Here is a 27710-nt window from a genome sequence, read left to right as displayed (position 1 = left end):
ACCCTGTTTTAAATATTTGTGGTACGATTGACAAAGCAACATAGCTTCCTCTATAAAAAGTTTAACTTCTTTCACAAAGGCACGTTCCAAATCAACAGAAAAACTATCAATGAACAGTACTGAGTACATGACATGAAACCTACAATGCAAGCCAAGACAATGTGAATCCGGAACTGAAAATGCGGAATGGAAATTTTAAACGATCGATATTTGTATTCGCTTAAGGCTCGATCTATGATTAGTAGTGACGAATCGATAAAATCAACGATCCTGTTGCAATCTGTAGATAAGGTATTTAAGGGAAGAGTAACAAAACCGGAATTATTGCAAATATAATTTTATTACTGTCAACTTTGCGAAAAAGGAAGACAACGTAAAAATCCGACCGGACTCCGGACAAACAGATAAAGAAGAGGACTTGTCCGGATTTATCCGGACGTCTGATCACCCTAGATATGCGCCTGTAACGCTCTAAACGTAATTGCCTTTTACTTGAGAAACATTCGTCATCGTACTCCAACAAGCATGACAGAAGGTTATAACTGATTTTATATCGCTGCGCCTTCGGGGACTGTCGGTGATACGGAATGCGAAGAGAGTCTTCCTGACCACTGTAGCACTCTACGACTGTAAACCTTCGGGGGGATAAGGGGTCCTCGAAACTGAGCAAACTTTCCCAGCGCGGGCTGGGCTGTCATTATTCTTTTTTTTCCTTCTCTCTTTCTTCGGTGGCCTATTGTGCGGCACGCGTGCCTCTCCCTGGTGTTTGCGGGGATGAGTCCACTTTGCTGTTGCAAAAAATGGCAAAGGGACGCTCAGGCCAGGCAGCAGCCCGCCCTCTTTGGAACAGTTTGGCGTAACGGGACGCGACACCCGCTGCGCCTGGGACAGGACGCACCTCAGGGCACCCCGTGGGGCAGCGGCCCACACCCACCTAACACAGCCGTCGACAACGCCGAACACTGTGGCACCCTATTTCCGCCCTCGGGCGCTCTCTCACCACGATTATATGCGACGATACTCACAAAAGACGAAAACTGGCGAAGTCGATTTTCACTGACGTGTTCAGACGACAGACTTGAATCGATTTCGCTAAACCAGATGCTCTGAGGCGCCAACACAGTGAAAGAGAATTACAAGTATCGTCGCAATCAATAAAGTTTCAGTAAAAAGTCACGTATTCCCACAGAACGTAGAATCGGTGGAAACTAGTACAAAAGCTCCTATAATGATACGTCCGGAAACCAATCGCTGCTCATATAGACAGTCAAGGAAATACTCTTCCAGGTACACCTGGCTCCATTCGGACTGCCTTACATGCTTTGGTCACACGCTCCTGTAACGTCTGCACATTGTTGATGGCGCATGCACCGACACCTTCTCCATAGCCAGAAATCTAACGGATTCAGATCCAGAGAATGGTGAGGCTGTCCACTGCTCCTCCTCAACGAATATATAGTCCATTAAATGTTGGGCTGAAGTACAGCAGCACGATCGGTAGAAAATAAGGATGGAGTCCCGTAGTGCATAAACCAAAGTTGCTTTCTTTCTGCAAGGGCTGTGTTCTGGAACAGCTCTGGTAATTCATCGCGCAGAAACCGGCGATACATTGCACCTGTTAATTCGTTTGATAAAATGTGCAGCACTATCGGTCTGCCCACACATTGATATTGAAGCGATCCTGATGCTTCATCTCCACGACTATTCAGGATTTGCACCTGCGTATTGTAGTACCATTCCATGCCATGTCTTGTGAATCCGCACTCATCTGTAAGTAAAATACAGGCTGTGAGCTGTTGATCTTCAACGGCCCATATCTCAAAAGATATTTGTGTCTGGACTTATCATTATAGGAACTTTTCTTCTGGTTTGCTGTATTAATATGCGATACCATCTTTTTTGTACACCCTGTTTAAATTAGTGTTGGTTGGTGAAGGTGACGCTATATATAGGGTGACCAGTCGTCCGGATAAATCCGGACATGTCTCCTTTTTAATCTGTTTTCTGTAATCCTTGCGGATTTGTACACTGTTCTTTTTCACCAAGTTAACATTTAATGGTCACAAATCTATCCATAAGCGGGTGCAAATATCGATTATTTAAAATTTCAGTTCCGTATTCTCAGTTCCGGATTCACGTTGTCTTGGCTTTGCATTGTGGGCTTCATGTCATGTACTCAGTACTGTTTATTGATAGTCTTTCTGTTAATTTGGAGTGTGTTCTTTGAGAAAGAAGTTAAACTTTCTATGGAGGAAGCTATGTTGCAGAATCAATCGTGCTATGAATATTTAAGAGATGGCTGCCTGTGTTTGACGACTTTTCCTGTTTCAAATGGATGTCTCTCAAAAAAAAGATATAATGTACAGTGATGCCGAAAAAAGCCTTTTGTATTTGCAAAATAAATTCTGTAATTTTAGGCAATTTCTGAAACAGAACAGAATGGGTTATCTTGCAGTAAAAAATGAGTCAAATATTTTTGTGAAAGTATTTCTGCCGAATCTTATTCAGAAGTGTTAAAACTTGTCAAATACTTTTTCAGTATATCAGGGCACAATGCAAATGCAGAAAGAGTATTTTCGGTCACTGCAACACTGGTGACAGGAATTGGCTGAAACTTGAATCTGTTAAAGGAACGTTCAAGCTCCTCTATAATTCAAAAGAATTTCCCTATCTATTTTTTTCAACTATCTGCTAAGCAATTTTCTACTTCTACTGAAAATTTGGTCTTCAGAAAAGTACAAATGAAAGTTAATAAGTTTATGTATGTCAATTAATTAATTAAATTTGGACGTTTCTTTCCATGTGACCTCTTTTATCTAACATTTGTGTCCTCCTTTCTGAAGCTGTTTGTCCTCTTTTTTTTGTACTTCTACTTCTGGTCACCCTGGATATACATTAAGCCCCCCCCCCCCCCCCGCCACACACACACACACTGCCAGACACTGCTTCTAACTCTGGTGTTGCCACATCAGTTAATTAGGTTGATGCGGAGATACGAGTGTTTGATGTTGTTGCCATCACATCGTCGTCGTCACCGGCACATCTCCAGTCTCTTTCACATCAATGTATTTTTCCAGCGTAAAGACTCGAGATGTGCTGCAAAGTTCTCAGCCTTGTACAAATATTTCCAAATGTTAACGAATGTTTTCAAACATTCTCGATTGGTGTAGAATACAACTCGGAAATTGCACATGTCGCATTGATCTAAATTCTTGCTAACTCGTCTTAACCCACGGGGTGTGCGTTGTAATAAAGGCAGAGGAACATCTCAACAAAAAAGTGTATGCACTTGTAATTAGATACTACTTAGAACGGTTATGTGATCGAATAGTTTTATCGACAAAAAGTGATGTACCTCAGCAAGTATGTCAATGAATACAGAATATGATTCCAGGGGAAGAAAAATACTTAAATTCGTTGATACAATGATCAACCAAGAGGAAAATGTGAACTTCCCAAAGAATTCCTAAATTTGCTCAACTTTCTTGGTATGTGGACAGCTTCTACACAGCGTCATAGATGCGGAAATATTAACCGACAAAGAAAATGACAAATCGGAATTATACCATAAATTCCACTCATTTCAAATATTAACCGGGGGAAGAAAATCACAAATCGGAATTCACGCCATTAGTTCCACTCATTTCAATTAACACACCATTTAGCTTCAAAACACTCCGTTTTACGACACGATTAGCGTGCAATATGGCTATCAATAATGCACAAAGCAAACGTTCCAGTGTGTTTTTCTCAATGACATCGATACCTAGCATGTTCGGGAGGTGCAAAACCACAAAATCCATTCGTCTTTGCACCAGAAAGTAAAACACCAAATGTAATTTGCAGGAATACACTTTGAATGAGTTAGACGCTCTACAAATCAGGTGAGGAATTTCAAATTTTTTCAGTCCAGAAAACAAATGAAAAAGGCCATACAAAGCGTGTCCTTTTTACCTAGGGTTTTTTTAAATGAAGGGAGAGTTCTACTTCCTTCAGAAGTCCGTAAACATATAAGAAGGAGGAGCGTATCTTAAAAAATCTTATCCAGGACAACCGACGCCTGTGAAACTGTTTTAAGATATCCAATGCACTGTGGAAAAACATTGCCAAGAGATCACTGCCGGATGCTCTAACATTTTGAAGATCTGGAGTGGCTAAAAAAACTTCGAAATGAATAAATACAGATTCCTACTGCAGTGAATAGTATTTGCGAATCGTTTGTCACAGTCATTGATTGTGCACGAAAGAGTTTGCCACTAAAATCGAGAGTGGTTACAGCAATTTACAAATTAATCATCTACGGAAGATGTAGGATTGTTACCAAGCAGTTCAGTTTTGGTGATTCGGCAAATATATCTACAATCATATAGCTTTTCTATCTAAATTATGTAATATATCCTTCACTTACGTAAAAGAAATCAATAGTTTCCTGATCAGTTCAGTACGTGTTCTTCCTCTTCACTACACACAAAATAATTTCGTCCACATTGACCAACAAATTACAAAGCAAATAGCAACCCCACAACTCAGTCACGATGCAAATCCGGTACAGTTTAAGGAATGAATATCGGTAGTGATAGAATGAATATCGATAGAGATAGCTGATATCTGTCAACTGAACCCGCATTTCCAGAAACAATAGTCACGTTTTTACATGGCCACCCAAAGACGATAAGGAAAAGCTGAGTTACCAGTATGTCTGTCTAAAGAACAATCTACTTTGGACATTTCTGGCACACTTAAATCACAGAACCGAATTTCTTTCATTTAGGTGATGGGGGAGTTGTGTATTTCGTCATATTCTCCTTTCCTTCACTCTCATAACCCGCATTCTGTCACGCTTTGGCTGTACACAAAGTTCACGCCTTATTCTTCGTTTCCGTCTTAGTCACCGAGAACTGATCTCGAGATCCAAGAGTCTGCAGCCAACGACCCTAACGACTAGACCCAAAAGCAGAAGAGACTTCGACATACTCGTGGAACAGCCGAACTAGAGGACCACTCTGAGCCTATCATCAGCTTTTACGTTGTTAGTCTGGAACACTCTCCTCCCCCCCTCCCCCCCCCCCCCCCACACACACACACACTTTTTTTTATTGTTGTAAGCGGTTGATGCTTAACGACGGGGCGGAGGTCGGGCAGTTAGCACATTCCTGCGACCAGCAGTGATACCCGTTTCGGCGAGCGCTCCTCCCTTCTCTGCTCCCCCTTACCTCCCGGCTGTTCTCCTATAAAATTGAGGCGGCCGGCTGTTTCGCCCCAAAGCGCGGGACTCGGCGGCGCCTGCGCCGTGTAATTTCCAGGCTCCGAAATCGGTCCGCCAGAGGCCCAGTGCGCATAATTCACGCATTAGTAATTCTACCCCGGGCTGGACCGGCCCCGCACCAAACGTGTTACTGTTCCGTGTCCGTGGAGTCTGCCCCGGGACGGAACGCATTCCTCAGCAGACCTTCGAGTCACTCGTCTTCCGACAACCAACCAGCTAACGACAGCTGTCCATCTCGCCCAGTAGACATGATATGCGGCATTTGAACACGAGTTTCCCTTTTTCTATTTTCTTCAGAGTAAAGACGTCGCTGTACACTCTAAGCTGCATGTAGAATTATGTAACTGCCAGACCGGTGTTCGGGCATACGGCCCATCAACAGTGGCACACATTGAGGTGACATAAGCCATGGGATATGTCCTTTTGCCGGCGCAGTACAGCAACTCAGCTTGGAACCGACTCAACAAGTCGTTTGAAGTCCTTTGCAGAAATATTGACCCATGCTGTGTCTACAACCATCCATAATTATGAAAGTGTTACCGGTGCAGGATTTTGTGCACCTCTCGATTACGGGCGATCTAGGTGGTCCAAATATTCGGCCGATTGTCCAGAATGTTCTTCAAACCAACAGCGAACATTTGTGGCCCGGTGACATAGCGCATTTTCATCCACAAAAATTCCATGTAGGATCTAATTTCAGACTATATAGAACTTATATATACACAGAAAAAGGCAAAACAAACAAGTACAACAAATTTTCTGACGTAACTTGTTGTTGTTGTCTTCATTTCGAAGGCTAGGTTAATGCAGCTCTCCATGATACTCGACCCTGGGAAAGTCTCTTCATCCCTGCATGACTGCTGCAACCTGTATCCGTTTGAACTGTTTATTGTGTTTCTACATTGGTCTTATTCTATAATATTTACCCCTCACCCCTCCTTACGTTATCAGACTGATGTGCCCAATTAACCGATCCCTCAATTCAGTCAAATTGTGCTATGAATTTCTATTTTCCTCAGTTCGATCAGAACTTCCTCATTTGTTATTCGATCTAACCTTCAGTATTCTTTCATAGCACCACATTTTATGTTGATAATTGTTTGCTTTGTAGTTACTAATAATAGTAGTAGACTAAAGCAGACACATGGATAAACATATTACAGCAGTGCATATCTAACTCCGAATCGTTACTAAAATAATAGAAAAACTCGTTATTCTCTTGCCCTAAGAGTGCTGCAAAGTGAAAGTACTTTAAAACTGAAGCATTCCACCTTAACACAAAATGCAATAGATCGTAATGGCTTCTCTTCGAACCAGACGTTTGGTACAGTGTTTTTGTTCCCATTTCTATGTAGCGCCATAGATAACGCACAATAATCGTATACAGAAAATAACATTTACAATATACTAACACTAATTCTTTCCATCTGATCTAGAGGTATAATGTAACGAAACGCTTCAAGAGAATTTAAAATGTGGCTGGTTGGTTGCATGCATTTGCTGTTCCAGTTTATTTTCTCTGCAGTCGCGGTTAGGCCTAAAATGTTTGCGTACCGTGTTAATGGTAACATATTTTAGAAAATCATTGACTACCTATTTAGCGTTAAGCAACTATGAAGATACCACGGCTCAATCGTAAGATGGGTTGTTTTTAAACCGCAGTTTCATATGGAAAAAAGCTAACACACACAAATAAACGGCAACATCTAAGAAGGAAAGAGATGCTACGGCTGTGGTGATACTTGCATCGTCGCTCAAAACAGGTCACTATCCTAAGAATATACGACTAGGTGGCGAATTTTCTTCCATGACATTCTGCTCTCTTTTATAATATTTTCTTCGAGTTGCCCTCATTTTCACTTCGTAATAAGGTAAGCCACAAATATTGAACGTCATGTAAATGTTAGAAACAACACTCCGAGGAAGTTTTATTATTCGTCGACAGTCATAGTCTAGACACACAAAATAAAATGAATAAACAATGAACTACTTGGTGGTCAGAGTACTTTAACTGAAGTTCTTTGCAGATGTATCTTGCTGTTCACGTTTTAACTCACTTGCATTAGTTATTAAATAATTCCCATGCAAATGAAAAATGTTCTAATTCACAAAAAAAGTCATGATTGGAAACCGATTGTGGATAACACACAGAATGCTAAAAATTAAAATGAAAGAAAAAATGAAGACGGAACAATGTGTCGAAGTAATAAGACCAAGATCAGTGTTTCGGCTACTGGTCACATCTTTAGGTTTCGTTTGATGCTTTGTGTAAGCCAAGATGTATAAATTTTGCAACGAAGTGTTTCTACATAGAGCCCCCCCATCCACTTCTCTGTCGGCAGGCAGGCAAGGATACCATCTGTAATTAGAATACTCGTTGTATAACTATGTGGTACACAGAACTTCACTTTTATGTCATGTTTGTGTCTGAACGCCTCACCCATTGATTAGTTTTATCTACTTTTTGTACGGGATGGAGGCGAAAATTCATGAGAAACACTATCTGCTACATTTCGGAGTTCATCTAAAAGTTACGAAGTTTCAGTGGTATATCGAACCTACTGCAGAAGGCTGGATTCTCGCGCTCCAAGAACTGCTACTATTTAGTCAGAGCGAAGTGGTTTGTCTCCAATTGAAAATTCACACTGGTGCCATAGCGGTATGCAAGACTTCTAGAGGAAGACACAGAACCGTATAGTAAATCAAAGGAGAAAAAAACAAGCGTCTGCAAGTTCTCGCGGGACGCTCCCTACCTACCGCGGGTGTCCGTGATCTCGGAACTGGACGTAGGAGGCCGCGCTTTCTTTTTTAGGGCCCTTTCTGTGTGAGCAGCCCAGAAAGCTCGCGAATACCGCCGACCTGCGCGCTGTTTTTTTCCCCGGCCGGTGTAACGGTTCCTGTTGTAGCCTTGCCCGGCAGGTGGTCGCCAGCGGACAAGGGGCAGTTTCGCTGTCAGCCGCTGCCTTCTGACGTCTGTATCACCGGGCAGACGGCGAGCAGACACACTCGCTACCTTGTCACCCTTGTAACTGTCATAGCTGCGGCGCAGCTGATACACTGAAGCACCAAAGAAACTGACATGGGCATGCGTATTCAAACACAGAGGGCAGGCCGGTGTGGCCGAGCGGTACTAGGCGCTGCCTCGGGCATGGATGTGTGTGATATCCTTAGGTTAGTTAGGTTTAAGTAGTTCTAAGTTCTAGGGGACTAATAATCTCAGATGTTAAGTCCCCTAGTGCTCAAAGCCAGTTTTTTCAAACACACATATACAGGGTGTTACAAAAAGGTACTGCCAAACTTCCAGGAAACATTCCTCACACACAAATAACGAAAAGATGTTATGTGGACATGTGTCTGGAAACGCATAATTTCCATGTTAGAGCTCATTTTAGTTTCGTCAGTATGTACTGTACTTCCTCGATTCACCTCCATGATTTCATACGGGATACTCTACCTGTGCTGCTAGAACATGTGCCTTTACGACACAACATGTGGTTCATGCACGATGGGGCTCCTGCACATTTCAGTCGAAGTGTTCGTACGCTTCTCAACAACAGATTCGGTGACCGACGGATTGGTAGAGGCGGACCAATTCTGTGGCCTCCACGCTCTCCTGACCTCAATCATCTTGACTTTCTTTTATGGGGGCATTTGAAAGCTCTTGTCTACGCAACCCCGGTACCAAATGTAGAGACTCTTCGTGCTCGTATTGTGGACAGCTCTGGTAAAATACGCCATTCTCCAGGGCTGCATCAGCGCGTCAGGGATTCCGTGCGACGGAGGGTGGATGCATGTATCCTCGCTAACGGAGGACATTTTGAACATTTCCTGTAACAAAGTGTGTGAAGTCACTCTGGTACGTTCTCTTGCTGTGTGTTTCCAGTCCAAGAATAATTTGATTTGATGAGAAGTAATAAAATGAGCTCTAACATGGAAAGTAAGCGTTTCCGGACACATGTCCACGTGACATATTTTCTTTCTTTGTGTGTGAGGAATGTTTCCTGAAAGTTTGGCCGTACCTTTTTGTAACACCCTGTATGTAAACAGGCACAATACGGCGCTACGATCGGCAACGCCTATATACGACAACAAGTGTCTGACGCAGTTTTTAGGTCGGTTACTGCTGCTACAATGGCAGGTTATCAAGATTAAGTGGGTTTGAACGTGGTGTTCTAATCGGCGATGGGACTCAGCATATCCGAGGCAGCGGTGAAGTGCGGATTTTCCCGTACGACCATTTCACGAGTGTACCGTCAATAAAGCATCAAATTTTCGACATGGCTGCGGCCGTAAAAAGATCCTGCAAGAACGGGACCAACGACGACTGAAGAGAATCGTTCAGCGTGACAGAAGTGCAACCCTTCCGCAAATTGCTGCAGATTTCTATGCTGGTCCAACTAGTATCAGCGTGGGAACCATTGAACGAAACATCATCGATATGGGCTTTCGGAGCCGAAGGCCCGCTCGTGTACCCTTAATGGCTGGCCGCACGACACAACGCTTTACGCCTCGCCGGGGCCCGTCAACATCGACAATGGACTGTTGATGACTGGAAACATCTTGCCTGTCGGACGAGAGGCGTTTCAAATTGTATTGAGCGGATGGACGTGTACGGTTATGGAGACAACCTCGTGAATCCAAGGGCCCTGTTTCTCAGCAGGGGACTGTTCAAGTTGATAGAAGCTCTGTAATGTTGTGGGGCGTGCGCAGTTGGAGTGATACGGAACCCTTGATACATCTAGACACGACTCCGACAGGTAAGACGTACCTGCATCCATTCATGTCCATTGTGCATTCCGACAGACTTGGGCAGTTCCAGCAGGACAATGCGACACCACACACGTCCAGTCCAGGAACACTCTTCTGTGTTTAAATACTTCCGCTGGCCACCAAACTCCCCAGACATGAATGTTATTGAGTACATCTGGGATGCGTTGCAACCTGCTGTTCAGGAGAGATCTCCACCCTCTCGTACTCTTACGGATTTATGGACAACCCTGCAGGATTCATGGAGTCAGTTCCCTCCAGCACTGCTTCAGACATTAGTCGAGTCCATGCCACGTCGTGTTGCGGCACTTCCGAGTGCTTGCGGTGGCCCTACACGATATTAGGCAGGTGTACCACTTTCTTTGGCTCTTCAATGTATGTGGATTGTAGAAGTAGGCCAATGGTCCGCTTGATCTAGTTGGAAAACGAGCCAATTCTGAAGCATCACTGAATTTGGCTTACATTATCCCCCTCCCTATCCAACGAATTCTTTTCAACTCGGGAGGAGCTGTATAATGTATATATAACTAATTCGGAGAATCACTTTAGAAACGAGAAGACCTGTTACCGACGTGATTACATACTGAAAAGAGATTGAAACAGACGGAAATTTTATCATTCATAAGGCAGAATTAACAATAGTATGTTTGGAATAGAATGACCCATCCACCAAAGAATATCAATATTCATGCATATACAAAAACGTTGTAGAATTTTTGCGTATTTTAATTTGAACTGATGTTATTCGTTAAATTATGTGAGTCCTATTCCACAGATCTCTATAAGATAGTTCTTGACAATGTAAAACAAAGAATCGTATTCCTTAGATCTCTGAAAGACAGTTCTTGAGAATTTAAAAGAAGTCGTTATGGTCGATAATAACTCATTTAGACTGGACACTTGTTTAATTCGTAGCTTCTCATAACAAACCATGGTTATTAGAGCTTAGCTTTTCACCCCAGTTACGTTTTATTTTTCACACAATAACACACATTTCCCAGAAAAAGGCACAAATTCCAAAGAAAAGATTTTGCTTATTGGTTACATTAATATTTTCGTTCGAACCCTATGAACACTTTAGATGAAAACAAAATATCAGAGGGGACTCCTAATTACCTTTAAAATATTTCCTCGAAGTACAGAAGATACGTGTTCTTAGAACTACTGGTAAAATAGTGTAAATAATTTTTGTTACACGTTTAAAACAAGGGAGAAACTAATTTGACACCACAATAACCACGCTGAAGAAAGTGATAATGGAAAGCGAATGAATCACTTTCAGATGGAGAATGCTGTTAATAGGCCTATTTTTTAAGGGAAAATAAGTATAACAAAATACAAACACTAGCACGAACCGACGGAAGTGAATACGCAATCACTGCCAATAGCTTTTTATGTGTCTTCCACCTCTGATAAACCTATGAATAGGTTGTAAATGACAACTGACAAGCTGGTTCTGATCCCAGGTCGAATTACAGGTTTTAAAGTACCTTATTGCTTTGGTAACATAGAAATACTAGCTTAAATACCAAGATGCCTTTTAAAGGATTGCAGTCTCAAACTCATCTACTAGTTTGTTAGTGTTGTAATTTTCAGTTTGTTAACAGAGTAATTATATGTTTTCAAGTACTGGATAGAATTCAGTAAAACACTGTAATATTTAGGACGTGTTATCTGTGATGGTTTAAATTTTTCTTGTAATTGTTAGATTCGAGACCGATCGGTCTCAAATTACAGAACAACTTCCGTTCACTGCAATGAACACAATTAATTAAAGACCACTGATACTACCATGCATATGGAGTAGTTGCTTTCAGACGTAGTGTGATGAGCTCAGCGATACGGTATGTTAGGTATGATGAGTTATGGAAGAGTGGTTAAGTAATGAATACTAATGGTAGTGATAGATTCATCATCGAGAACATAAATTCTTTCGCTCAAAGTTTTAAGCTTATCTTCAAAGTAAGCATGTCTGCTCCATTTCTGAATTACCACGTCTTTCGCAACCGTACGCAAATTGACAATAAAATAAACAGACTTAAGAATAGCATACATGCTGCACGTATCTCTTCGTTTTCTAAATGCGGCTCTCGTCTGAAGCCTGCCTTTCGTTATTCTCGTCGGTTTGTGCTAGTGGTGAAAGCGAATATATGTTGGTGAGCAAAGGAAAACGGGAAAGAAATAAAGAAATGAAGAGAGCCGGTGAAATTGGGAGAAAATTACTACTACAGTCAACATGCATTGCTACAGCTAACAAGCGAGCTATTTCTCATAAATAATTGCGCGCATTACGCCTTAATTTGACCACCAGTATAACGACTCAGGCTAATAAATTTTGTCCAGAATGATTGTGACTTTCTTTTCAGTTCAGCTGAGCTCTTATAACGGACAGAGAGGGGACATATAAACAAGCCTGGCAAATGAATATTCAACGGCTTTCACCCATTATCGATGAATTGCCTCCGATTTCGAATGCCAGTTGGAACTGCATTGGACAGCCAGCGCTTGTTTATTTTTAATGCGCTGACTTACATGCTTCCAACAGAAGAAAATATTTTTAATTGTAGTTATTTACCATGTTTATGAACGGTATACCAATACGGACATTAACTGATCAAAAGGCCTATTTAAGAATTTCCGAACCGGGCTGGAGTATTTGTCTCGGAATAGAATCCAGTACTAGCACTGTTACACTGGGTCTGCGATGTGGAAATCGTTTGTTTCCGAACCCGTGAATGGAAAGGAAACAATCCGCTCGATCTGCTATGACCAAGAAATGCAAAGTTGTTTCACAAAAGCAGTATCTAACAGTTGGTGAAGGTTTATTACATCCATGTACGGTCTCAGATTACAGAACGACTTCCGTCCGTTATAATGAACACAACTGCGCATTTTCGCTTGGCGTTTGTGTGCAGAAACAAGTAAAAACAACTTTAGGCAAGAAAATTTAGAAAAGTCAACGTACGCGAGCTGGTGGTGGAACGGGTTGCCCGCTTCGTCTAAGTCGTTCTGTTGGTTCGTATCCCGACGAGGGCAAAGTTGCTGATTGAAGTAGGGCATGAGCGCGTTTCTTCGACAGCGAAAGGACAACGAGCTGCGAAAAATCAACGAACCAGAGATGTAGTATTTGCAATATCCTCCCCAAAAAGCAACACTAATATATATATACATAAGTAACAAATACAACATGTTTACTATTTTTTAATAAAAATGCACGCTCCCTAAAGTAAATTTAAATCACTAGACAAGTGACAATTTTTTCGAAATGGCTGAGAACCCAAAACCAAAAATTAGGTAATTTTTCTTTTGTGTTCAGTTCTCCCGCATACTGTCACTGCATAATCGTTTTAACTTCAGTTGAATTGAGTATTAAATGCAAAATCGTTTATTTTACTTATGTAAAGATTGTAAAGTATTCACTGTGTGTAACCGTTACAATGGCTACGAATACATTCACATTAGCCAAGTTTTCCGGAAAGCAGTAATATTCACATCAAAATAGCGAGAATGTAGGCCATGCTCAACTTAAGGTATATTTTATTGCCACTGAATACATATTTATTTGGAACGGACAAATAACTGGTAAAATTACTTTTTCTCGTGCGGCAATGATATCAAAAAATAACCTCTACTACGTTCATCATAGTGAGCTGCACAGATTACATGTAGGCACAGATACAGTATTTTAAGACACAGTTGTCTTTTATACCTTGCTTCTACCGCTCCCCCGTTTTTATAGGGGTTCTCTATATTCTTCCAGGTCGAGCAACGTAATGCAAACAAGTGTTTGCTTCGAGAAGAGGTGCATGGCCAGACCCTGCTCTAAACAGCCACGCGTACTAACGATCAATGGTTTGGCACGTTGATAAGCTTGGAAGTACATCTTCAGCCGTTTTGCACACCTCTTTACCCGACGACACCTCTTTACTCGAAGAATGCCGGGACGGTTCCTCATTCCTGCCTCAGATAGGCAGTACACAAAAGGTAAAAACCAATGACACATAGAACACACATCACTTGATACGCGAGCGAATAGTAACACAACGTGAAACGTTTTTGTACGGATTTCCATGTTACTAGATCACTTAAAGAAAGCGTGATAAAGGATAACAAGAGGTAAAATTTCACATACGTAGTTTTTCGTATTTGAAAAAGAGAGAGAGAGAAAAAGAAGAAAAAAGAAAAAGAAATGCGCAATGGTGGTGAATAGCGAGATCAGAGAGATCTCTGTTTCGAGGAAATTTTCTTTTAGTAAGATACATTTTTTCATAAAAAACAGAATTTCAGTGTTATTAGTTGTTATTGTATGCAATAAATCATGAATAGTAACAAAACCGCATTTCACTGATAGCATTTATTTAATTTTATCATTGTATATTGTAATAAACATTACCCTTATTTTGCCCATCTTGTCCGTCGTCTTGGAAATAGGGCAGCCGAAAAACGTTGTTATTATTTAAACAGCAAGTCATGCCACATATAAACGTATATACTGTCACGAGCGGAGGGTTGGTGTAAAAGCCGACATAAGCGTTTCTTTTTTTCTTCGAAGACGAACAAATGAGTAAAATTCCATCCAGTTTCTTGATACACAGTTGCCAGTTCGTAATAAACGCTACCCCTTTATTACTGTAAAGTTGTTTCAGACATTTTCCCATTTACGGCTTGAATTGCACGTGAAAACTTGAGTCTACGGCATTCTGATGTTCTCTGTACAATCGCCGCACCACCGTGACGTTGTAAATGGCGAAATTCGAGACGCACGATTTGTAGAAGGAAAGTTATTTAGGTGGCAAGAAGTCACTGCCGGTCCTAATTCTTCTTCTTCAGCAACGGCAAGAAAGATAAACGTTTATACAGTGAGGTTCCTGTTTCAACTACTGCTTCTTATAAGCAAGTTTTTCTTAATTCACCAACACCGTTTGTCATCGACCACCCTCGAGAATGGCAACTTTGGTTGACAATTTATCTGCATGGTAGGAAAGTTGCGTATCGTTTCCACGAAATAAGCTTTAACGCTCGTTGCGGAATGCTGAAGAAACTGAAACAGAAGTGGTACGATTTGTGTTGGAGATCTGTCACTTTCTGGTATTGGCCTGGCTCTCTCTCTCTCTCTCTCTCTCTCTCTCTCTCTTGTGGCTGATTCACAAAATGATGCATTGTTCTATCGCCGTGTAAACTGTCAGTTCAGGCCGCCTCCAGTACTGACTCGTCTTGTTACCGAAGCTCACTCTCAAAAAGATCAGGCATTTCGTGTATCTGCATAGCCGTGTAAATAAAGCTATCTCTGTTGTCATAAATTTCTCTTCACATTGCACTGTACACATTAAACATTTTGGCAGTGCCTGACAGAATGTGACATAATTTAAGAGACAATAAGCTATTATTAGTATTCTGACTCATATTTTATTAAGTCATGTAGCTGCCTTCGGTTTCTTAGGCCGACACAGATGACATGTTGTATAATTCCAGAGAAATGTCTGAATCTGGCCAATTTTAGCTATGCACTATGTGGTATGAAAAAAAAATTACCACAAAGATACTAAAACTCTCGCTTCTGTTCAGTTATTTGCCCATCTATAATAAATTTGGCTCTTAGGGGTTTCAGTCCTTAAATTGCCAACACTTTTGTTTTATCAGTCGAAATTTTCACTTCGTATTTAAGACCGATTTAAGTCATGTAATGCAATTTGAAACTGTGATTCATGCGTTCCTATTATAAGATGATAATCAGGAAGTAGCAGCGTCATGGAATTGAAATTATCAGTAACTGACGTGACCTTTAATATAAAAAACCATTTATGAATGATATTGTCAATATAAACACTGGAAAAAGATAGGGGACGTACTTGACTAAATCGTTGCACAGTGAAAGCTCACATCGTGGTGGAAGTGTTTCTAAACTAATAAAAAAAAGCGTTTCATTCACTAGCCAAAGGTAGAGCAGCCCGAGGTATGACGTATCAGCTGCCGAGTCCCAGTTGAGACTGAGTGAGAGAGGATGTCCTGTTCTGGAATTTTGATTATAAAAATGGAAAAGCTCTATAAAATCTTGGTCAGAACTGGGAGTGGGCGTTATTTTTAATTTAATCCAGAAGCGTCAACAGATGAAATCATGGGAGCCTAGTGTATGTGTAAGTGCATTTGTTTATGTAGATACAGAATGAAATCTCACGTCTTGGCTATGATCTTTTTCAATTTTTTAAAAATACTGTTCATTTTGTACCTTTAAAAATGAAGGGGACCGTTCGAGTTCTGACACACTGTAAAGTCGAGGTCTTTTCAACAAAATACCAGCCGAGTTGGGGCGTGGAGAGCACATAGAAAGCGAGTGAGTGAGAGAGAGAGAGAGAGAGAGGTGGGGGGGGGGGGGGAGGAGGGAGGGAGGCAGAGAGTCCCATGGAATATTTGAGAGGTAAAATTCTCTTTTAAATTCTGAAGTTAGTAGGGATAAAATACAGGGAGCAAAAGGCTGTTTACAACGTATACTGAAACCAAATGGCAGTTATAAGAGCCGAGGGGCATGAAAAGGAAGCAAGGGTTGAGAAGGGTGTGAGACAGGATTGCCGCCTATTCCCGATCTAACTCAATCTATACACTGAGCAAGCAGTAAAGGAAACAAAAGAAAGGTCTGGAAACTAAAATATAACTTAGGGAAAAGAAATAAAAACTTTGAGGTTTGGCAATGACGTTGTAATTGTACCAGAGACATCAAAGGAATTAGATCAGTTGAACTAAATGGACAGCGTCTCGAAAAACATACAAGGTGAACACCATAAAAGCAAATCTAGGATAATGCAATGTATTCGAATTAAATCAGGAGATCCGGTGAATTAGATTGGGAAACGAGACAGTTGAAGTAGGAAATGGGTTTTGATACTTGGACAACAAAATAAATGGTGATGGCCGAAGTAGGGTGGATATAAGATGTGGACTGCAATGGCAAGAAAAGTGTTCATGATGAAGAGAAACTTGTTAACACTGAATATAACTTTCAGTGTTAGGAAATCTTTTCTGAAGGTATTTATCTGGAGTTCAACCACGTATGGAAGTGAAACGTTGACAATAAAGAGTTTAGACAAGAACAAAACAATAGCTTTGGAAAAGTGATGCTACAGAAGAATGCTGAAGATTAGATGGATTGGTCACGTAACTAATGAGGAGGTATTGAACAGACTTGCAGAGAAAAGAAATTTGCGGGACAACTTGACTAAACAAGGAGATCGGTTGATAGGCCACTTTCTGAGGCGTCGTTGGAGAGAAGTGTGAGGGGTAAAAGTTGTAAAAGAAGACCGAGCCATTAACACAGTAACCAGATTCAGAAGGATGTAAGCTGCAGTACTTATTCGGAGATTCAGAGGCTTGCATAGGATCGAGTAGCATGAAGAGGTGCATCAGACGAGTTTTCGGATTGAAGACGACAACAAAAATATCCAGTTCCGGAATTTGCCATGCAACAGAGGGAAAGCTCTAGAAAATCTTGGTGAGAACCGGTGAATAAGTACAACTTTTAATTTGAAACTGGCACAATATGTCCCAGACAAAAATTTGAAAGGTGTATGTGTGGGTACATTTGTTTATATGAATACAGAGTGAAGTCGACGACTTAGGTCGCTGCGCATCGCAGGTAATGCGCCAGATGCTGTAGTACCGCGAGGGTAGTTCTACGAGTCTACCAGCCGCACATCGCTGTCAAAAGCAGCCACAGTGGCAATGCCCCGTACTGCGACTCACGGAGCGCTAATAAAGACGCCTTGTGGAGACGGCGCCGCAGCCGGGCATTACGACGTCTGCGGTGAGCCGGCAGCGCAGTGGGCAGTAAACGCGAGGTAAACAAGGCGGCACGGCGCATGCGCGGGGCGCCGAGACGCTATTTATAGGCGGCGACGCTCTTTGAGGTTCGGCTGCCGGTTTTATTGAAAGGGACCGCAAAAGGACGCTTGCGCCCACCTGTCCCGCCGGGCTCGCCGTCTCCCTGTCCCCAGCGTCACGCTAGCTTCCTCTTCCCCCGTGACTCATACCACACAGGATTCCTCATATCTTGCAACTGTTCTACAGACTTTGTGTAAATCAACCCTTAGAAATAACTCGTAAGCGTCACCGTTCTGGACGCAGAAGGGCCGATCGGGCCCGACAGACCACCATGTCATCCAACGGCCAATGGCGTCACGTATACGCGGAGGTGTGGGGACCAGTGCATCGCAATCCCGGCCTCCGTCGTGTTGGCAGACCTGGGGCCGAGACTAGTTGGTCTAGTAGCTCCTCAATTGGCGTCACAACATTGAGTGTACCCCGTGCTAATCCTCCCACCTAGGATAAATCCCTGGCAATACAGGGAATCGAACTCGGGACTCATCACGGCAGTCAGCCGCGCTGACCTCTCAGGTACGTAGGAGGAATGAAGTACCTCGTACATTCTCCAGATGTTGCACTGACTTCTGTAAGGCAAAAGCGTGAAATAAATCCGATTGCTTCGTAGTTTTCCTACTTACGTCACATATGAATCGGTCTATACTGAAAGGGCCTGTTCAGCTAAGTCAAGCCCACATCTCGCGGTAGCGTTCTCGCTTCCCGCGCCCGGGTTCGATTCCCGGCGGGGTCAGGGATTTTCTCTGCCTCGTGATGGCTGGGTGTTGTGCATTGTCCTTAGGTTAGTTAGGTTTAAGTAGTTCTAAGTTCTAGTGGACTAATGACCATAGATGTTAAGTCCTATAGTGCTCAGATCTATTTGAACCATTTTTTTTCAGCTAAGTGACTTTCGATAAAAATGGAAAACGCTCAGTTCTTTCATAGTTTTAAAAGACCCTATTGTGTATTATAGCCGTCAGTATACTTACTATTATTTCGTAACATCAGATGGTTTTTTTTTCCTTTCTATGGGACTTAATATCTGAGGTCATCAGTCCCCTAGATTTAGAACTACTTAAACCTAACTAACCTAAGGACATCACACACATCCATGCCCGAGGCAGGATTCCAATCTGCGACCGTAGCATTCGCGCGGTTCAGATGGTATTCAAATGCCAGGATAAGAAATAGAGAAAAACTTTCGTTCAGAGATATATCGACAATATATATATATATATATATATATATATATATATATATATATATATGTGTGTGTGTGTGTGTGTGTGTGTGTGTGTGTGTGTGTGTGTGTGTGTGTAAGCAGCAGGTAAGCGAGATCGAGACAAATGCAAAAAAGTAAGCAAACTGTTTATTACTTCAGAAGTAATCTGTTAATACATCCCACTGGGAGACAAGACGGTCAGTGTCTTCACGGAAAAATGTTTTTGGTTGCCTACAGAACCCCTATTTTATCCAAGCTTGAGAAGCAGACGTCTTTTTCCAGAGCTCCAAAATATGGAAATCGTATGGACAGAGATCGCAAATGTATGGAGGATGTGTAACCGGCTTCTCAGCGAAACTACTGCAGCATACTCAAAACAACCTTGGCAAAATTAGGAACACCTCATCACTTCGTTGACCTGTGAATCTGACTTGTGTATGTGATAAATGCCAAGCTGCAGTGGAACTACTACGTTAAGTCAGATCAAATGTGTCCTGAAGACGGGATATATCACCTCCAACAGGCCCATGCCCAGTAAGGAATTGGGATGTTGTTTTATATAACGTAAGGGTTGGGGATTAATTTATATATCCCTTCCAAACAGATCTAATGCTACATCTCTAATGAGCTCAGCATCGACAGGGCATTCAACTCTTTACTTCCTTCGCCGTTTCAAGTAGGCTACTAGACAAGCGAACCGTCCTAGACGCGTTCTGCACATAAGTTTAGTAGGCCCATGTACGGTGCAAAAATGATCACTTTTTTTTTGCATATACTGGCAAGGTTAGGATGTTTTGAATTCCGATGGGAACAGTTGCCCCTGAAATGCTCTGCAGTAGAAAGCTACGGCCGTCTCACATCTGCAGAACTCAAACTCGAGAGATGTGAGCCGCCCGGACTCGATACCTGGAACAACTTCAAACTACTACAAATAAGCGGTGTTATTACTCACCATTTGGCCGCGCCGTGACAATATCGCGCCTAAAGCTTTCCCAATATCTGATCCGCCGGCCGGCGCTCTCGCGCCACATGGAGATAGCGGCTTCTGTCCTCTCCGTGGCGGTTCGTGCTTATTACAATCCATCTTCCTCGCACGGGCGGCTGCCTGCTTAAAATTCAGCTCCTACTATAAATCTGACTCCAATCATTTAATCTCGAACAGTAGCCGCCTTTTTCCGAGTCGGCTCGTTCGTAACATTCCTCCCGGAGCGGCGATAAAAATCTCCGCCCGCGCGCGAAACAAAAGACTTGAGCTTGTGTGTGTGTGTGTGTGTGTGTGGCGACGGAGTAGAATTTTTGGGGGCGAGCGCGCGCGATAGTCGTTTAATGAATACTGCCGCTTGTGTTGCCCCATCGACAAATGCTCTGGACGCACACAAACAGAGCCTCGAGAAGTGAAAAAAAGAAAGAAGTCCCGACTGGACCGCGCCCGCGCCTTGGCATTACGACACGAGCTCGCCGCAGTTAAAATCGTACAAACACACCCCGCGGCAGCTGACATAAAGCTCACCTTTCCGCCGTAAAATTTTATTGACTTGTGGAGTTGTAGAGCGGCGCAGGCGGCGAGATATTGTCCGTATAATTGGCGAGACTGTCGGACGAAAAAATAGAGAGAAGGAAACAAAGAAAAAGGAAAGAAAATATAATACTCCTCGTCTCGTTGTTGTATCGTGATCGATTGCTCGGAAATGGAGGCAAAAATATTCGAATGCCGGCCGGCGCGTAACAGAATTTCCGAATACGGAGAAGGCCGATAGAGATCTATGCCCGGCTGGGCCGCACGCACTTGTGGCCGGCTGGCTGTGTACTCGTGGGATCTGTTCGACTGCCTGCCGCCACGGGCGAACACTGACGGCTCCCGCATAATGACACTGGCGGCTAATGCAACTGCAAATTAAAGGGAATAACATAAAATATATTGGTATTTTTATGGCGCCGCTCGGGAAAGCGGGTCGCCCCGCTATACGGGCGGAAACCTGTATGTCGTTACACATTCGTATGCGAGCGCTTGCGAAACCCGTACGCGACCGCCGCTGCTGCCGCAGCGCCGACTGCGCAGGGCTATAAATTGAGTCGGGGATCCTCGCGTCTGAGAGCTCCGTCCGCAGTTTCTTTCGTCAGTTCGTCGAAGGAGCTAACTGTTGGTAACTACAGAGAACTTGGTTCACGATAAAAAGAAATAAGGAAAATGGAGCACGGAGTTGCGTACGGCTGCCACCTCCACACAGAAGTAACTTAACTCGCAGTTATGCACGACAATGTTTCGTACATTGCTATATCATCTTAAGCTACAATTAACTAACAGACCTTTGTCTCATAAAGTAAGCACGAAAAAATACGCAAGGAACGCAAGAGTACAGTAATGAATAACTGCGTCCTTCTCTAACCGTCATCTCCTTCTTTTTCCAAGAAGTAAGTAATTTCTCGAGGTCCGGTTGCAAACGGAATTACCACACTTTTCTCGTCTTCTAATGTCTCTTGTACAGTCTAGTCTACAGTATCACGGACCTTGGACGCCCAGGATCAGGACCTGAACGCTATAACATCTAACGCTTACCTGTTGGCTACAACACAAGTGACCTATTAGGAATTTTTACACCTGTACGGAACTTCGGAGCACCTGGAGTTGCACGGGTATGTAATTTTTTCAGTCTTCTATTAGACCATCTCCTTCTTTTCCCTTCCTCTGTTTATCTCTTCCTTCCTCCTTTCTCGTCCATCTCCTTCTCCCTCATCCCTCTTCTTCCATCTTTTCTCTGTTCATCTCCTCCTTCCTTTCTCTGTCCACCTCCTCCTCCCCCTCTCTCTGTTCATCTCCTCCTCTTCCCTTTCTCTATTCATCTCCTCCTTCCCCCTCGCTCTGTCCATTCTTACTCTTCCATCCCTCTGTTCACCTCCTCCTCTTTCATTCCTCTGTCCACTTCCTCCTCTCCTCCCTCTGTTCATCTCCTCCTCTTCCCTTTCTCTGACCATCTCTTTCTTCCCGCTGCCTCTGTCCATTCTTCCTCTTCCCTCTCTCTGTTCATCTCCTCCTCTTTCCTTTCTCTGTCCACCTCCTCTTCTCTCTGTTCATCTCCTCCACTTCCTCTTCTCTTACCATTTCCTCCTCCTCCTTTCTATCTCCCTCTACTCCTTCCTCTCTACTCTGTCCATCTATCTCCTCCTCCCCCTACTCTCTCCATCACTACCTTATCACCCCCACCCCAATAGCAAAATGATGGTTCTCACACAAATAGTAAGTCCTACCAGATAGTGACACGTGCACCAGTTTTGTTTGAAATCGATCCTGGAGTTTAGAAGGACCCTTCTACCCACAGCTATGTCTGGGTTCTAACATTTCACATATATTTCACCTATACTTAATAATTGTTACACTTATTTGTCTTCCTGTGTTAGTCTCGCATTTTAAAACAAACTGTGACGAATTCGGATCTCATTTTTTAAATTACTAGAATTCGTAGAACCCTATCAGCTCGCTTAGAATTAGGCAGAAAGATTCTGGCTGTTACAATATCCAGCCAGATATAGGCCGACCTACAATTTAGCGTGGATTCCCAAACATGGTACAGTTCAGAATTTTTCACGTTAGCAAACAGTGCCAGACGTGAAATAAGCGAAATTGGTCGGACCAAAATAATAGGAATTTTCAGGTACTGAATCCGAGATCAGCTGGATTCATACTCTAGCGCTATCTATCTATCTAGCTCTGAGCCATGATACGAGATACATGACGATTACTGCTAATTACAGTGACTGAACACCGATCATGTACTCAAGTCGTATCGGGTCTTCTTGTTTATGTATACGCATCGCATTACAGTCATTTATGTTGACTGTCACTTGTCAATCTTGGTCCCGAACACTGTTCTGCACTCCGTGATAATATTATAGCGCTGTCAACCATCTGTGGATCGCTGCATCGTCGACAAACAGCCTCGGAGAATTGCAAATTTGTCACGTTATTGATGTTTATCGCGCGAACACTAGAGATTCTATGACAAATCTTCGACATACGCCGGTAGCTATTTACGCTTCTGCGTGTCTCATCATTAGAAACTACAGTAGGTCCGTTTCCTGGGTGGAGGTTCTTGGTGGTGGCGCTGGTCCAGCCAGAGGCGGATGTCCTCCACGTGACGTCAGCTGGCACTGCGTCGCAGCAGTGCGGGTTCGTTAACCCGGTTCTGGCGGCTGCGGGGCGTGGGCAATGCAGCGAATCCGGCTGTGCGCCGCGCGGAGGCGAGAGAATCGATTGTTTCGACAAGTGTCTGCGGCGCCAAAGGAGCCGCCAGCCGCGGCCGGTGACACGCGATGACGTCACCGCTGTTGCGCGGCACTTTCCGATACCCGGCGTGGGAGAGGTAATGTCTTCGCCGTGCGCCGCATAATCGCAACGAGCGATTCCAGGCGTCAAACTGTTTCCGTCGACGCCCTCTACTTTTTAAGGCCTATCAATGTGTTCGGCAAACGCTCTACATGCAAATAAATGGAGAATACGTGAACACTAATCGAAGCGAGTGCATTCCAGTGCCAGCGCGTTCTTTATCGCTTTCACTAAACGGAATAGATCAGGGAAACTATAAAAACAGTACATTCACACCTACATCAGTATTCCGCAAGACACCGAACGTTAAGTAGCAGGGATCAGTACTTTCCTATCCTATTTATCTACGAACGGAGAACGTACACTTCGCCACGCTGGATTAGCCGAGCGGTCTGAGGCGCTGCAGTCATGGGCTGTGCGGCTCGTCCCGGCGGAGGTTCGAGTCCTCCCTCGGGCATGGGTGTGTGTGTTTGTCCTTAGGATAATTTAGATTGACCTTAGCAGTTAAGGCCCATAAGATTAAAAAAAAAAGAAATATGGAAGTAATACGTTTCCTTTACTCCTGGGCGAAGGGTGGCTCTAAAAATTTAGCGCAGTCGGTTTTGAATGTCAGACGTTAATCCATCTTGTTAATGGTCCAAGACAGCTCAACAATACTAGGGTCTTTATCGGAACTGATTTAGCTACGAGTCTTCATTCGTGGATGAATTACGCTTCGTCATCTTTCCATACCGTCACCTGTCCACATCACAAATAAATTGAAGCCTTCATTCTTCTAAAACCTGTTCGTTAACGGAGTGGTAGGAAAAAGTATTTACTTTTTCGGGAACGAGGTGCGTAAAGTGTTGTGAGGGTAACCCTGATCTAATTATCGTGTGCGAATCCCTTGCAGATACTAACAACGGAGCACCTCATCCTAAAGCAGACGCCGTAGACCCGAGATCTGTAAGTATCTAATTCTGTCCATCTGTTCAAACAATGGCAACTTTGGTGTGAAAACCTTGAGTGATTATCGAAGTAGTCGAACTCATTTTAAATCTTTCAGTGTCAACAGACAGAGGAATAAAGCGACAAAAACAGGAGAAGTGATTCTAAAATTATCATAAGACCGAACAAGTACTGAAATTCTTGAGATTTAAAGTAAAGGGCAGTTAAAGTTTAAGGGCCCATCGACGTCAAGATAATATGGAACACTTCCTCCTGGAATTCTTCTGAAATAATTTACGTAGGAACGAAGTAGGGATGGCCCTAGGGGTTTGAGGGCTGGATAGCAGTCCAATACACGTATTAACCCTGGTCCCACGTTGCACAGCTGTGAAATTTCGTGACAGGTACTTAGAATCAACTGGTGTAGGTAATTAATGAATTCAAGTGATACGCCACTTAGCTTCCCAATGTATGCACCTATCAAAAACTTTTTTTAAATGCCGAGTTCCTTTGTTTTTCGAATGCTAACAGGAAACATTTAGAACATTCACCACAACGCACTGTAAAATAGGTCTTCGTGAACCACTCTGTTTAACGTTTTGAACAGATCGAAATAAAGCCGATGTCCCTTTACTTGCAAGTCACCTTCTAGAATAACTTATTCCTTCTCGATGTCAGTTGCAAAACTTTCGTCCGTGACTTTTCATCCAGTATTCTTAGCACATCAGTTCTGTAATTTCCCATCTATTGTTTCGCTTACCGCCCTGCTGTGAGTCTAGCGAAACAATCTAGTAAATGTAAGTGTTAATTACTGTGTTGAGCCTCTCTTTTCTACAGTGTGATTACAATTTCTTTATTGTTACTGCGTGCCTGTCGACGGCCATTAAGCGGGAAATTACAGCATTAATAGCCCCGTCCACGCGGATTGCTGTGTTTGTACCATGCCACAACTTATCTGACCGATACAAACAATACCTCTGTAATAGTAATCACTTAGTTGTGGCTCGTGTCCGCTGAGTATGAGTGCGGCCCCAGTTCGTATACTTGTCGTTTTGCGCAGTCTACGGGATTTCCGCTGGGTTTTGCCACTAGTTACGATTCCAGTCATCCCTGTTGTTTGACATTTGATTATTCGATCTGGCATCATAAACTCGTTGTCACTCTCACCGTATTTGTGACATACAGCCAGAGACGTGGGAAACCATGGGGAACAACGCTCGTGGCGAGTGGGAGACCGATGTCTTAATATCAAAGTGACGACCCTTTTCGGGAAGTTTGTCAAAAGACAGGTCCACATCGTGTTAACAGGAAAAGAATCGGGGTGGCGGGGGAGGGGGGTGGGGGGTGGTAACGACAACCACGATGCAGTATTACCTGAAACTACCACAGAATAAACTGAATTATTTATTATCACCAGAGAGAAGATCAGATGTAAACTATTAGCAGATTTTGGCATTGCTGTCGAGATCTGAAACGCATTTAGCATTGTACACAACCGAGGATCTAATAGTAGGCTAAATGGTTTGTGTCTGGTCTCCCTCAGACTGGATCTTCCAAAGCGTACAGAAGTTTTCGCATATAGGTTTAATTCTACCCACGTTAAACTATAGTCCCACTGGAAGACGTCACTTCGGCCTTGTATCTCGTGGTACCAGGTTGTGTGTGTGTGTGCGTGGTGCGTTCCTCTGGATGGGAGAGAGTTGTTGTGGCGCGTGGTGGTGGTCAGAGCGCCGGTGGCTGGAGCGATGCCCCCGGTCTGAGGCAGCTGACGCCTCAAGCCTCAGGGCAGGTGCTCGCCTGGCCGGACAGCTGGGAGCTGGGGGCTCACCGTGATCAGGCGGCCGAGCGCGCCTGTTAGAAACCTGGCGCGCTTCTCCAGAAGCGCAACATCAACTACTTGCTGCCTTACACTGCACAAACCAAACGAAGGAATATCGGCGCTTAACGTCACGTCAACACTTGCGTCAACACAGAGCGATCACAAGCTCGGGATCGTGGCGCAGTCGTAAAACGCTGGGCGGCTCAAATTCACGTCCGGCTATCCAGACTTAGGTTTTCTGTGATTTCCCTAAATCACTTAAGGTTCACGTCGGGATGGTTTCTTTCAAACGGCACTGCCGAATTCCTGCCATATTATTCTTGTGCTCCGACCCTAATGACTCAACGGAAGCCCAAACACTTATTCTTCTTTTTCTTTTCACAAACTCGAAATGGGTATGTTTGGTGCAAGAAATCTTCCGCGATGTTTTCAGCTGACTGGTGTTCTGTTTGAATGTGTCAGAGAGTTCGCCTTGTTAAGAAGACGAATATTTCAGTTCTTAGAGTGATTAGCAATTATTCTGAAAATACAGTGAAGGCTTTCACGACCGATTTAGTTGAAAGTGAATATTCCATGCTGCATGGTCGTGGTCAGTAACCACCAAGTCATTCGGCAAGACAACGCGCAACCAGGAGCACCATACGTCCGGAACGTAAAAAAATTCACTGACGACGACCATACAACTGAGAACATTCACCAACAACTAATACTGAAAGGCTATTAGATCGAGGTATGGGGATCGTAATCTTCATAAAAAAGGCATTACTTTCCAGAAAAAAAAATCGGTTGGATATTGTCTGCTTACTGCAAAGATATACATTGGCATCTGTAACATATTATCCAAAGTGACGACATTCTTCAGTGTTTGTAACACATTTCGGTCAAAGCACGTAAATGGAGACTAAAAAATCTAGTTTTCAACAGAATAACTGTCCAATAAATCATATTCTGTCAGAAACTTATTTATTTTATAGCGTACCTTTTTAATCGAACTAAAAGCTTACCTTCTGAAAGCTCGAAGCGACTTTAGAATATAAATCCGATGAGCCTTGAAACAATGACGTTTCTCTGAAGTTACTTTTAACTTTACTCATCTCCAACAAGATTGTTAAGTTTTCTATCACATCGATTGCAACAGTTGCAAAAACTGAAATGGCAGAAAGAAGACTATTAAAGAGGCCCCTTCCCCATGGAATCAATCGGTTTTCTGTGTTTTTTTTGTTTTTCTTTGCTTGAGTCCGCGAAAAATGGACCAAATTAAATTTTGTAGCACAGCATTACAACTTTATGCCTTATACAGAACTGAGAAAGTCTGAGCATATGCTTCCAGCGCTAAGGCAAATGCTAAATTTGGGATGCCGTATGATAGTTTTACGAACATTACTATGGGATTTTATTGTTACAATACTCTTACACGCCCTAACGAAGTGAGCTCTTAATACGAGTCTGTAGAGATCAACCACGAAAAGGAAACGTCGTTCATTGACCAAATGTTCAAATGCGTGTGAAATCTTATGGGACTTAACTGCTAAGGTCATCA

General features: G+C 43.0%; 1 protein-coding gene across 8 annotated transcripts in view; it reads right to left on the bottom strand.

The window, feature by feature from the left end:
• LOC126279103 (dachshund homolog 1-like) overlaps positions 1-27710 on the bottom strand; it is an 854344-nt gene that overhangs the window by 710055 nt on the left and 116579 nt on the right. For 6 of the 8 annotated variants that reach the window (XM_049979575.1, XM_049979579.1, XM_049979577.1 and 3 more), the window contains exon 2: positions 12999-13127. The exons of the other annotated variants lie outside the window; for them this stretch is intronic. In XM_049979575.1, coding sequence (XP_049835532.1) covers positions 12999-13127 — 129 coding nt within the window. The remainder of the gene's footprint in view (positions 1-12998; positions 13128-27710) is intronic. 8 annotated transcript variants of the gene reach the window in all.

Source organism: Schistocerca gregaria, chromosome 6 (assembly GCF_023897955.1).
Source record: "Schistocerca gregaria isolate iqSchGreg1 chromosome 6, iqSchGreg1.2, whole genome shotgun sequence".
In the NCBI taxonomy this organism is placed as follows: Eukaryota; Metazoa; Arthropoda; class Insecta; order Orthoptera; family Acrididae; genus Schistocerca; species Schistocerca gregaria.
Note: the sequence above shows the minus strand (reverse complement) of the source record. Positions and strands in the feature narration are given on the sequence as shown.